Source organism: Ziziphus jujuba, chromosome 4 (genome assembly GCF_031755915.1).
Source record: "Ziziphus jujuba cultivar Dongzao chromosome 4, ASM3175591v1".
NCBI classification, from domain to species: Eukaryota; Viridiplantae; Streptophyta; class Magnoliopsida; order Rosales; family Rhamnaceae; genus Ziziphus; species Ziziphus jujuba.
This window is the reverse complement of record NC_083382.1, coordinates 17,064,809-17,078,409: the sequence shown is the minus strand read 5'-3', so window position 1 is coordinate 17,078,409 and position 13,601 is coordinate 17,064,809. Positions and strand designations below refer to the sequence as shown.

Sequence of the window (13,601 nt, the reverse complement as noted above, 5' to 3'; positions counted from 1 at the left end):
TATTGCTAAAAATAATGAGATATCATTAAATATAATCTCTGATATCTTATTAATATGAGAGGATTATCTCTATTAACCCCTCAATAGACATATCATGAGGTAAATCTAAAAGATAATCTGATTTTAAAATTTGATCAGCAGTTATTCAATAAATTTCATAAGATAAATGATGTAATCAAGCTTCATCTACAAGGCTTATCAAATATCCCAAAGGCACTATAAATGCAAATGGTATCAACATCGTTTGTATGACATTTGAAATCTCTTGATTAATTTTCTACTTCTAATAAAATATACCGACATTGACTTAAGCGTCAAGAGTGCCTTTGGGTACATTGGTACCCAAGGTTTTTCTAACATTTTTTGCAGGTTAGAAATCAAGAAAGTGGGAATTTCTTATCAAGCCACATTTCTGCATCAGCAATAATAATTTGTATTCAAATTATTATTGTTATTATTATTATTATTAAAAACGTCTTTTTTTTTATTATTATTATTAAAAACGTCTTTTTTTTTTTTTTGGCCGATGCAGAAATCGTGCATAGTTATCTCAAATGCATAGTTTCTCAAAAGTGCTTTGTAACTCTAAAAAACGTGCTACCAATGTATTAAGATATTTGAAAATTAATTCGACAATGCATTTTCATAAGTATTTTTATTTGCCAGTGTTTTTATTATGCATAACTTTTGTCAAATAGCAATTTATAGGAAAACATTTAGATGTTTGATAAAAAATTAGTGTAAAAGCACTTTTAAAAGTAAAATTGAAAAATTTTAAGCATTTGATGCATAAACTAAAACATGAAGCACTTTTTATTTTAGAAAAGGACCTATCTTTGGTGCCTCTAAAATATCTAAAGTGTTTTTTTTTTTTTTTCCTTTCGAAAAAGGCACTTTTATTTTTAATTTTTTAAAAAAAAATTAATCTCAATTTCTCAGTTAGATGCTTTTTACCACTAAAAGTAATGCTACCAATGCATTAAGATATATAAAAAATTATTGATTTTTATAAACTAAGTAAAATATATGAATAAGACAAGATAAATACACAAGAAAGAAGAAAGAAATATGCCAACGAAAAGCTATAAATAATGCAAAATAAAATATAGAAACAAAAAAGAGATTAGAGAAAGAGTGGAGAGAATTCCATCTCGTTATGTGCATATTTCCTTCATCACAAGGTTATCATATATAGGTCACATGTAGCGACAGTAAATTTACAATATATAATTGATCAATAATATCGAGGAGGAGTTACATGCATGACACAACTCAATTTTTTTTTTTAATAGTGTTATTATTAATATTTTAAATACTTTATTTTTTATTTTAAAAAAAAGGGGTTCAATATGTCTGCTTTCAATGAATATATATGTATATATTAATATTTTTATAACTATTTTAGTTTCATATTAAAAAATTAGCGATTTGTGATCCATATTTTTATTGGTGAAATTGAAGATTGAGATACGATAGATAATATTCTTGGCTAATTTAGGTGATTTAGTCAAGATCTTATTATAATAAATGTAAAATTGACAGCTGATTTTAGTATTATTAATTGTTATTGAATATTTTGGCTATTTGACTATTTCATTATGCTTATTATACTAAATTGGAGATATTACTTTTCTTTAATTGTTGATTTTATACGATCACATATTTATTATACAATTATCATTTTTCATGAATACTTTTATAAGAAATAATCATTTTTTTAGTATATAACAAAGTTCGAAGAATGGTAAATTACTACTTAAGTAGTGTTTTATTGTATTTGCATTGCATAATTTATTTTATTTTTTGTGTTTTACTGTTTTTAAATTAATTTACTATGATAATTTTATGCGTACGGAAATGTAAAACTCATTAATGTTATTGTTAGTTGTTATATTTTCAATAGACAAAATTTATTATGCGGTCCATATTCATTAAAAAAAAACAAAAAATTAAAACCATCCCTGCTTTTAAATGCTAGCTACATCCCTAACAAGAATAATAGTGGCATCCATATACAAATAACAATTGAGCTTATTTTTTAAAATAAATTGGGATTTCATGGTTTATCAATTAGATATATAGATCATAATAATATTATAAGTACCATCTAGTCTACTAATTTTATTATTTAATTAATTTATATTAAATAATATTTATTTTTAAAAAATTTACCCACTTATAGTTAAATTATATTAATATATTAACAAATAAAATAATGACACATAAATTATTGATAAATAAGTTAATAGTCTAGATAATAGATCGAGAAAGATATATATATATATAGTAGATCTATGATGCTGTTCGTCCGTATGCGGATCAATATCAAAGTCGATGTTTAAAAAAAAAAAAAAATTCGGCTTTGCTCTGTGTACGTAACAGCAAAGCCGATCCTTTGTTTTTTTAAAACATCGGTTTTGATACGGTTCGTATATAGACGGTCTGCACCATAATCTTACAGTGTGTATATATATATATATATATTTAATTATTATACTTCTATTATGATATGTGTGTGTGTGTGTGTGTGTGTGTGTGTAAATATTTTGATTTATCTAGCAAGGGTGAGTACAATATCAAAGATCATAATCTGAATTTTGGTCGACGACACAACGTCCAGAGCCATCTTTCCCATGCGCCTTCACGCACGCATTGTTGCACACTTCAATAAAACACCCAGCCTTTGGCACCCCTTATGGCGTCTCACACATTTCCGCTGTTTCAATCTTTTTTATATCATTCCCTGCAGTCATCATTCCCTCGATCTATCATATACTCAAGATTATACTTTAAAATTTTGTCAGATTAATAATTTCCTTTAACAAAAATAAAAAATTATATATTTGATAAATTAAAGCATAAAATCCTCCTACATATCAGGAAAATTCGTGTAAACAAGTCCTTTTTAGAATTCTCCCATATAGTCCAACGACAAATTCTTTTGCTAGAATTTTCCATATATATATATATATATATAAAATTTAATTTGAATCATATCAATATAAGTTGAAAAGTATATATATTCCTAACATATTAAACCTATACATACATATATAGGAAAGTTTTATCTTGTGGATAAACACATTTTATTAAAATGCAGATAAAATTTATTTTCAGAGGATTATATGTGATTACCATTTTTTATTACATGTAATCTTTTGAAAATATAGGGCATCTACATTTTAACAGAATGCAGATTTGCGAATGATAGATGAACTAATGTATATAAATATATATCTACCTAAAGGAAGAAAAAAAACTTTTTTTTTTTTTAATTTTCTTGGTTCATGCATGTGATTTTTTTTGTGTTTTTCTTTTTTTAACATTTTAACAATATGTGGGAAATGACAGAAAGATTTACCTATAAGGAAGAAGAGAAGTAGCTTGTAGGGCTTTTCATGGTTTTCCTAGGATATGTATTATTTGGTATATGGAAGCATCAGTTTATAAATATGTACATATATGTGGTTTTGGTATAGGTTAAACGTTTAATTTCAAGCACAAACACACTCCTTGAAAGGGAAGAGGATCATGTTCTTTTTTATTGTTATTAATTTTTTGGTAAATAGGAGTATCATTAATTTAACCAAAAAAAAAAAAAAATACAATCATGTCAATGGAAGGTCTACAACCACATGTACTTTATATTATATGATATTTAATGATAATATATATATATATATATTAACTCTTTCTTTAACACCTTGAAAGGAAATAGCAGAAAATTTCATCTCCCTGAGTTGTTTCATAACTTCATGTGCAATAGAAGTATGACTAAATGTCCACGTATCTAAACAAGTTTAATCAACATTTTTAGTTAAAAAAAGACAAAAAAGAAAAAAAAAAAAAAAAAAGGAGATATGAAAAGGGAGTCATAAAAAATGTGCAAAAACAGAACAAAACACAAAGCACATACTTAGAGTAAATATCTTTGTGGGGACAACCTAATAGTATATTAGGAAAGACCAAAGCTTTATATAAACTAATGAACTATATGTTAAACTTTCCAATTATATAAGTTTAATGTTATGAAAAGTTGATAAGTCATTCATATTTATATTTGGAAGACCATAGGTTTAAGACACTAAAACGGAAAAAACATTATTATAAATAATCAAAAGAAAATATTGCCCAAACAAAAAAAACATATTGTAGCTATTCAAAAAAAAATTATAATAAGGCAAATGTTAAATCCAAATTCAAAGTATCCAAACCATTCATATTCCCGTTAGCTAGGAATGTTCACTAAAAGTGATGCTGCAAGGACTATGTTTTTCACTAACCGAAGTTATAGAGCATAACCTGTTTATGGAAAGCCCGTAAATGTCTATGGAAAGCCCAGCTGTAAATTCAATGCTTCTTCGTGTAAGGATCTCAAGTTCAAATATTCATAACCACTATAGTTCACCATAACTTTTGTTCAAGGACCGACTTTATTAAATTCAAAGTATTCAACCCACTTCATAACTCCATTAGCAAGGAATGTTTGGCATATATAAAAGTGATCCTGCAAGGAAAATATTTTTCACTAACCGTAGTGGTATGTACCATCAAATTGTTTTGTCAATTGATACAACAAAATAATATGTTATTATTTCGTGTGTTAAATACAATAACTTAATTAAATACAAATAAATAAACTTTTGAAAGGATCATTTTACTACAACTTTGAGTCAATAACGTCGTTGTTACACAAATTATCCAGTCCTTCGAATCTTCACCAGGAATTTTGCTACTACTTCCATCATAAAAAATTATCTGTCAGGACAACTTTGAATGTAAAACAAGTGCATTAAATTTTGCAAAATGATTTGTATCCCAAACTAGGATTTATCAAGAAGATGTTAATCGCATAATTTCTGAATTATTCATATCAGATGGAAAATAAGATGTGGTTAACGGAGGAAAAAAATTGGAGAATGACAAAAACAAGTCTTGCAAAGTTCGGGAAAGCATAGTCCATCGTCCATTTCCAAGAAGACACATGACCTTGCAAGTAATAATTCCCAAATGGCTCAGTCATGAAAGCATTTGAATAAGCAAAGTGCATGAAACTTATACAACGATAAACCTTTGAAAACAAATCCATTAAATTTGAAGCTTGGAAACTTAATTTGATCACTAGATCAAAATTGTTAAAAATGAGGGGGGTAAAGAATTATATAAATTTGAAGCCAATGTTATGAGGAAGATAGAAGAAACATAGGGTGGTAACTTATGGTCCCCCACAAATTTGTTTCAGCCTTGGGTGAACTGCATGTCAAACCCCATTAGCCTAAAAAAGAAAAGAAAAGAAAAAAGTTAAGAAATCACTAAACGAAAAAAAAAAAACTAGAGACAGTCAATAAGCTCAGCCAGGAAAGACATAGGATATAATATCATACCTCATGCTAAAAGTTGCAGGCTGATGTAAGATATTTATAACCTGCACAAATAATTTACTTGCTCATAGTTGAAGACAAGTAGAAGTTCCAGAATATCGATCCCATTGACATAAAAGCAACTCGGGCTTGGAGGGGTACCACCCTGCAAAGAAGTCATGCATGCGTAGGCATATTACACCAAATGATTCCAACAACACAAATTACCATACAAATTTTAACAGTAAAAAACGAAAGTCTATGCCAGGGTCATGCACAACTTTATTGGAAAATGATTTCTCAACAAACGTATGCAAGCATATGAACTTCACACAATTCGAACTAATGCTCTGCTTCTAATGATACCAGACAGCCAGATCCTTAGCACACTGGTCAACAAAGTGACATTCTAAACTATGTGATATATTCTAAGAGCCCCCAGAAAATGAAATATTCTAAATTCAGTGGTTCAGTACACCAATTTGTACACTACAAACCAGATGCATTATCCATGTACAAGCCTTTTTTTTTTTTTTTTTTGTGGTTATACATTCATTCACAAGCCTGAAAAAGATGTTATGAGCTTTTGCAGTTCATAATTTGAATGGTATATAGAGGTCTTCAATGTGAACAGGCATGAAAACTTGTAAGTTTAGAAATTTATTCTAATGATATTAAAAAGCATTAAAAGATTAACCCCCATGAATTTTAAATAAAACATACCACAAATGAATTTCTTTATGCATTCTTAATTATATGGTATTTGAAGGGAATAGATGGAGAAAATAGATTCATTTAGCCACCCCAGATTATATGAACTTAGGCCCAAATAAGCGGGGTCAGAAATTCTTAACTTACCACTGAGTGGTGACAATGCAGCCTTACACGTTTTTAAGCTCTGAAAATATTGAGAAGACACATACCAATAAAATATAAAGTCTACATGCTAACCCAAGTGTCAAATCCTTTCTAAGTGCAAGACTCAACAAAATTGCACATAATTCAAGTACGAACATAGAGTCATTTTTTGTGATCTTTTTCTTTCTTCAAGCTTTCCCTATACAATTTTCTAAAAGCAGATAACAAATTATTTTTCCTTTTACGACTTCTGGCAGCACATATTAAATCTCTGATCATGGTTAGGCATGTTAGGAACTTGAGGGAACTAAGAACAAGAACATAAATAAACAGAACCAAGATAGGAAGTGTACCAAAAGTTTAATATACTGACAGGTATCCAGAATCTAAATCCTGTATAAGATAAAAATAAAGAACATTGAATTACATGTTAGCTGGATTGCCATAATTAAAGCCAACACAAAGAATAGTTCACAATGGTCCTTACCATAAAGTAGTGTAGGAAACGCATCTTTCTGGTACTTCTCTGGAAGCTGTGAAAGCTTCCCTTTCCATAAATTGTTCCATGCAAAAACAACAGCAATTACACATGGACCGAGCACAATTTGGTTTAATAAAACCTGCAAGAGGACAAATTAATGAATATTTCAAATCATACAATTTTTTGTTCTTTGATTTCCTCTTCTTGGTAAGCATAATATGCCACACACATAGAGATTGTACCTTCAGCATTAGGTTTTTCACCGTTGGCTTTGGTAATCTATGATCAAGATACTGGTACCACACATAAGAACCAGGGCCATATAAAAGAAACCCATAAGAAATCATCCGAACAGAACGCAGCCAATCGTGGTCTGAAAGGAGATTCTGTATTACATCCTAATTTTAAGAGAGAAGGATTGGTCATATATTAAAATCCAAAAGTGCCTTGAATGAAACACAAAAGTACCCAGAAACAAAAGCCTAAGAAAACCTAAGTTCATCAATGAGGGTTACAACTGCATAGAAAATAGTTTAGAAAACTAAACATCAAGGACTAAAATTTGCCTCCAACATTTTTCAACTGCTTAAAAAGGTAAATATCCATGCTGATCCAGAAACTACATGGATATATACCTCTTCAAATGTAAGAATCAAAATGCATCTATTTAATGAAATTGTTAATTTGTGTTTCATATATCTCACAGTAAAACAAAATTCTATTGTTTTAAGAGTGGACCAGATTAGATTGAGGTTAGAGCTGCAAAAGTTGAGAATTGGCTCTTGCTCCGGTGGTTCTGACAAGAATTTCTGGTAGCCAGCAAAAAATACAGGTATAGTGGACACAACAACAAAAATACTCCATTTCCTGATTAACAGTAATCTTCCTTTCCTTTTTATGTGATTTTCATATATCAACGAGGCTATAACAACTACAAATACCTCCATTTAAAGAGAATTAATAATAAATATATATAATACATATACATAGATCAGAACTAACATGAGACGGAGTAAGTCGTCCAAAACCAAGGAATGCTGTTCGTGAACTTCCATTCTCCAATTACAACAGTCACTAACACTACTCTTAGCACCAAAATGCAAGAAACTCTATACCCATGATTCATTTCTTATCTGTTTTACCAAACACATTAAAACAGTCATTCTCAATACAACACCAACTGGAAGATTAGAAAGAATGCGATTTCTCTATTTTTCCAAGCTTTCTAAGTATCCAACCGAAAGCAAATATTCTCACTGGCACCCAAAGGAAGAAAAATGAATGATTTTTAAAACAAAAATAATAAATAAATAAAACCATACTGCCACTAGTCGCACTACCCAAACAATGAAAACAGTATTTTTATTTTTATTTTTATTTTTCAATCCATTATCTTGAACTAAACGGAGGGTAAACTATAAAACCAAAAATTACAATTTTCAAGACTTAAAAAAAATATAAAATAAAATAAAATAAAATGTGTGAAAATGATAATGCAAAATCCACAACCACAAACAGAAAATTATGCTTCCCATAAAAGTTTTTCGGCATGCATTTTTCTCAGCAACCAAACAAAATATAAAACAAACCTCAAAAAAAAAAAAAATGAAAGAGAAAATTTTCAGAGACCTGAAAGAAACCATGTGAATCAGGGTATGTAGAGGAATGCTGCTTCGAAGCCTTTGCATCTCTCCAGCGTTCCCTAAGCTGCGCGATTGTGTCGCCGGTGAGAGCGAGAGAACCGGCCGTCAGGGCTTGCTTGAAGGGGAATCGGTTAATAGCTCCTCGATTGGCCTCTGGGTAGTCGGAGGAGCTGGATTTAGAACGTCGTCTTTGTCGTTCGGAGTCGTGTGATTTTGGTTTTCTCGGTGGATTGTTCCAGCCCCACAGCCCGCCATGGCCACCGCTTAGAGCTTTCATCTTCGAAAACTAGCAAAAACCAGCACAACAAATTTTCTGAAAACAGCTCTAAAAGGATTGGAGTTGGGTGTCGTTCCGAGAGTGAGTGATAGCGTCTTAAACGCAGCGTTTTGGGATTGAGAGTGAGTGAGCGACCCAAAAATGATCTCCTATTTATTTATTTAGTTATTTTGCATATATATATATATATATATAGAGAGAGAGAGAGAGAGAGAGAGAGAGAGAGAGAGTTTTTCTATGATCAACTAATCAATATGATGAGTCAAAAGATATAGAAGAATAGTTAGCCATTATATTCTAATTTATCATATAAACAATTCAGATAATTTCTTATCACATGTGATAAAAAATTTATTTCACAAAAAACATTCATTTAACCTTCCTGCCTTGCACCACCCATACACACACACGGTTTCAAAATTTCTCAAATCCACCATCTATTGCTTGCAACACCTTTCCAACCTACCATGAGTACGGACTTCACCATTTTATCGATGCTTGTTAAAGTACCCAAAAAAGAAAAAAGAGTTACAAAGAATTACCCACAAAAAAAAAAAAAAATTAAAATTTTAAATTTTAAAAAAATTAAAAATTAAAAAAATGTACAAAAGCCAACGCTTTTGTTGTAGAAGCGTCGACTTTAGCCCCATTTTTTTTTTTAACTTTTAATTTTGTAATTTTCAATTATGCTTGTAAAAGAACAAAAGAAATTAGAAAAAAGAATTACAAAATTACAAAAAAAATAAAAGAAATTAAAAAAAAAAGTTTTTGGCGGTGGTTTTCTAAAAAACTGTCTCCAAAAGGGGAAAAAACTAATGCTTTTCTGTAAAAGCTTCAGCTATTATAAACATTTTAAGTGACATTTTTTTTTTAAAAAGCGTCGCTAAAAACCTATACAATAGCCAACGTTTTTGTGTAAAAGTATCGGCTTTTCTCCTATTTGGAGATGACTTTTCGAAAAACCATCATTAAAAACTTATTTTTTATTTGTTGGACACTTACAATTCATCGATTGGATGATTTTTCATCATGCTACCCCCTCATTCAAAACTGGACCTTACATGTGGGTTCCATTTATTGATACGAGAAAGATGTCTATGTCCATGATTACCTATTAATTTTGGTCCAGGGATATGTTAATGGTTCTCTGGAAGTGCCCAACTGTCTGTATCATCATCTCTTTTTTTTCTTTTTAATGAAGAAAACATCTTAAGCTTAGCATGCATTAGATTTTGTTTGGAAGTTTATCTAACTTAAAAAATTGTGGTGGTTGATTTGGTTTAGATCTGGTAAGGACTTTGACATCACATCTCAAAGAGTAGCAGCTTCAAACCCTCTACTTAAGGATGCATTCATCAAGCCATTGTAGGAGTCAAAATGAGACACATTCGACCAATATGTGAGAATTGGAAAGTATAATTTATTTTAATATATGTTCTAGTTTTAGGTACTGATGCGAACCCGCTCGAGCTCACACCACTGACAACTCGCTGGAGTACTGATCCGATATGAATGAAGTATGGACCGATCACTAGGGCTCAAGCTAAGAGGTTTAAGGATAACTTTGCTGCCTTTATCTAGAGAATAATTCGTTCTCAAAAGGGCTTGTCCATACCTGAAGATAAAAGACCTGTTTTAAGTATCCAAGTGGTGGAAGCTGATACATTGAATACCCATACATCAGACATTTTATATCGGACACCCTTGCCTCGGACATCGGAGCCTTGCCTCGGACATCTGGTCTCGAACTTCGGACATCAGATGTAACTTAGCTCGGACAGACATCAGTTAGCTTGGCCAGACATAACTTAGCTCGGACAGACATCAGTTAGCTCGGCCAGACACAAGTTAGCTCGGACAGACATCAGTTAGCTCGGATAGGCAGGCGGACATAAATTAGCTCGATTGAAGACATAATTCAGCCTAGATGTCAAAGTCAACTCGTTACCTAATTTGTGATTGACTTTATTTCTTTTTGGGTTTTTATTTAATTATTTTCTGGACAAATAACTTTAGGAAGGTTTTTATTTTATTGTAAATTAATTAATTCCTAATTTAACATAAAGGAATTAATTAATCAAACTTAGATTAGGAAATGAAGTATAGTTGCGGCCAACTAGGTTTCTTTATGTGTATGGCCGGTTTTTCCTAGGGTTTTTAGGGTTTATTTTTGTTTCTTTGAAAGACTATTTAAAGGCTTATTTTTCAATAAGAATACAACTTTGATTTGATTAAGAAAACACTTGTGAGATTAATTATCTCTTTGTTCTTTGAGAACACCTAAAACACCATTAGTGAATTGGTTGTTTTAGATTGACTTATCAATAGGTTTTTCATCCTCTATTGTGGCGTCTACATTATACCAATGTTTCTAACCACAGGTTGGTTAGGGGTTGAGGTCCATTCCATTAGAACTTGAACTTAATTAAGATCCGGGCTAATATAATATGGGTTTAGGAGCAGGTCGTCCAAGGTTCGTATCATTTGGTATCAGAGCTAAATTTTGTTCAGGTTTGATCTATCTTTATTTGATTTATTTGTTTTTGTGTTGTTCTGCAATTTTAGCATTAGGTTAAGGTTGCATCCATCCCATACACGTTCTGCATCTTTAAAAAAAAAAAAAAAATTCATTCCTAGTTGAATTTGGATTTCCTAGTTTTACCGTATTTTTGTTTCTTAGTTTGTTGGTTGTTTTTCATCATTGTTCTTGTTGATTTTGGTTTCTGTTGATATTTCTTTGCGTTTTAGTCTTAAATATTTGCATTCATATATTCAAAAAAAAAAAAAAAAGAGTTTGCGGCAACATTTAAAATAAAAAGTAAAAAAAACTGCACATTTGCGTTTATTTGGAGGTCACGGGTTTGGTGTTTGTTTTGGAGTTGGAATTGCAATTTTGGTAATTATTCTTGCTACTGCAGTTGTTTATGTTCTGTGAGTAAAAAAGAAATGATGTGTAAAATCAACTCGCAAGTGCACGACTCGTTTTCAAGTAATAAAGTGGAAAAATAGGGTTGTCGTACCTAAGGGATTAAGTATTAAGTACCAAAGATAATTAGGTTTTGATAATATTTGAACTAAAATTTAATATGGCAATTGAAAACTAAATAAACTAAATTAAACAAAAGCAATCAATTAAAATTAGATCAATTTCAAGTAAGAGAGAGAATAATTATGAATACTAAGGCATTTGATTTCACCACTAACTATTCCAATTTAATTACTTAAATATGTGAATTTAATTAACTAGTAATTTTGTTAATCACATTTAATCACAAAATTAATCAAAAGTAGTTTCCACTCACAATTGATAATATTCACATAACCTAATTTATTCCTTCCGGCCTATAAATTAAATCATGCAAATTCATCAAGCATAGATTAAGCAAATAATATGGGCATGAGACATAACTATTTTCCAATCAATTATGCATTCATGTAAATCATTGGAGATCCATAATACTATCCTTTTCCAAGCTCAAATATTATTAAAATCATTCATTCCTTCGGGCCTATGAAAGCATTAAGTATACCAATGATTTATTAACAAAACATATTATCAATTAAATAAAACTCAACATATATTAAAATAATTAAACCTTCATAGTTAGGGCTACATCATAGCCCTAGCTATGAAAATTAGTTCATGGTAAAAATAATTTCAACATCCATAATTATTAAAAATAATAAGATTCACAATTAAAGAGAAAGGAAAAGAGAATGAAAACTATTGAAAAAATTCTCCTCCAAGAGCTCTCAAAGTCATAGCCTTCTTCTCCAAGCAAGCCCATGTCTCTCTGCCTCCTCCAAGCTCTCCAATTGATCTTCTAAAACTCTAAAACTTTAAAACCCTAGAACCCTTAAGAGAATCTTAGAAACTCCCAAAATTTGGTTTGTTTCTATTTAAGCCTCCTAAAAGCTCTTAAATAACTCTCTAAACTTGTATATCTTCCTTTAATGTGGTGGGGGCTATATATATAGGACCTTGGGAATCTTTTTCTCTCTTTATTTTCAATGTGAGAGTCTTGGAAGATACCTTTTCTAGGCCATGAAAAGGGTTGGATGGATTTCATGTGTAAAAAGGAAACTTGATATTACTTGCTCTCTACTACTTTCTTTTTATCTAATTCCTCCTAAAAAAATAGTTAATTAGTCTAATTTACCCTTAATGAAGCATGTGATATGACATGTGCCTCATTAATGATAAATTAACTAATTATTGTCACTTATTTTTATCTTGGCCCTCAAATTACCTTGATTCCCTCTTTTGATCAATGGTGGAGATTTAACTAGAATATTATTTTTTTTATAAATTCTAAACTTTAAATGATGATAACTCTTTGCTCGCACCTCGAAATCCAAAAATAACGAGACATTTGAAATTCTCAGATCGTGATGATTCATATGACATCCACTTCCATCATGAAATTCCCGATAGAATCTTTATGGAATCTTCAAGGTATCTTTTTGGAATCTTTTTAATGCTTAGTCCGTTCGAGCTCAAATCTTGCTTCCCACCATAATTCGACCCAAGGAATCCATTTTTATGGTTGTTTTCTTAAAATTCTTCCTCTTTTACCTAGATTAAGAAAAATACATAATTAAGTATCTTTCCATAACAAATTAACACAAACTAACAAATGTTAAGCTATAAATATGGCATAAAATCATCAATATTTTAGACCTAACCAAAAAAAAAAAAAAAAAGAGGTAAAGCCGAATATAAAAAAAAAAGAAAAAATATTTCGGTTTGTTGGAGTTTGATTTGTTTGCTGGAAATTTGTTGGAGCTGCTGGGTTTTTTTTTATTATATATTTGGGTTACTAGGGAATTATTTTTGCTGCTGGATATTTGGATTTTGTGTGCTTAAATTATTTGGATTAAAATTAGTTAAAGGAATTGATACAAAAATTGAATTACAAAGAACAACAACCGACAACTTTTCTATATTTTTGTTCTCTTTGATTCTTGTTCGTATTTGAATT

The 13,601-nt window shown here is 30.4% G+C and overlaps 1 protein-coding gene across 3 annotated transcripts; it reads right to left on the bottom strand.

Annotated features, from left to right (window-relative positions):
- Nucleotides 1-4,943: 4,943 nt before the first annotated feature.
- On the bottom strand, nt 4,944-8,767 carry LOC107417218 (protein sym-1). 3 transcript variants are annotated; one of them, XM_016025815.4, is made up of 6 exons: nt 8,329-8,767; nt 6,942-7,085; nt 6,706-6,838; nt 6,572-6,611; nt 5,385-5,526; nt 4,944-5,275 (listed from the first exon to the last, which is right to left on the bottom strand). In XM_016025815.4, the coding sequence occupies exons 1-5, from the start codon at nt 8,617-8,619 to the stop codon at nt 5,439-5,441; spliced, it is 696 nt and encodes a 231-aa protein (XP_015881301.1). In that variant the 5' UTR covers nt 8,620-8,767; the 3' UTR covers nt 4,944-5,275; nt 5,385-5,438. The 3 variants fall into 3 exon arrangements, with proteins under 3 accessions (XP_015881301.1, XP_015881299.1, XP_048328596.1); XM_016025813.4 differs by having other exon boundaries at nt 6,942-7,097; nt 8,329-8,762; XM_048472639.2 differs by lacking the exons at nt 4,944-5,275; nt 6,572-6,611 and having other exon boundaries at nt 5,387-5,526; nt 6,942-7,097.
- Nucleotides 8,768-13,601: the final 4,834 nt, after the last annotated feature.

Bases quoted from the DNA above. Each gene is read 5' to 3' on its own strand.
- LOC107417218 (XM_016025813.4), bottom strand. From the start codon at position 8,619: ATGAAAGCTCTAAGCGGTGGCCATGGCGGGCTGTGGGGCTGGAACAAT. The intron at 6,612-6,705 runs GTAAGGACCATT...TATCTTATACAG, and splicing joins GTTTCCTACACTACTTTATG to GATTTAGATTCTGGATACCT. The intron at 5,527-6,571 runs GTACACTTCCTA...ACTTCTTTGCAG, and splicing joins GTCAGTATATTAAACTTTTG to GGTGGTACCCCTCCAAGCCC.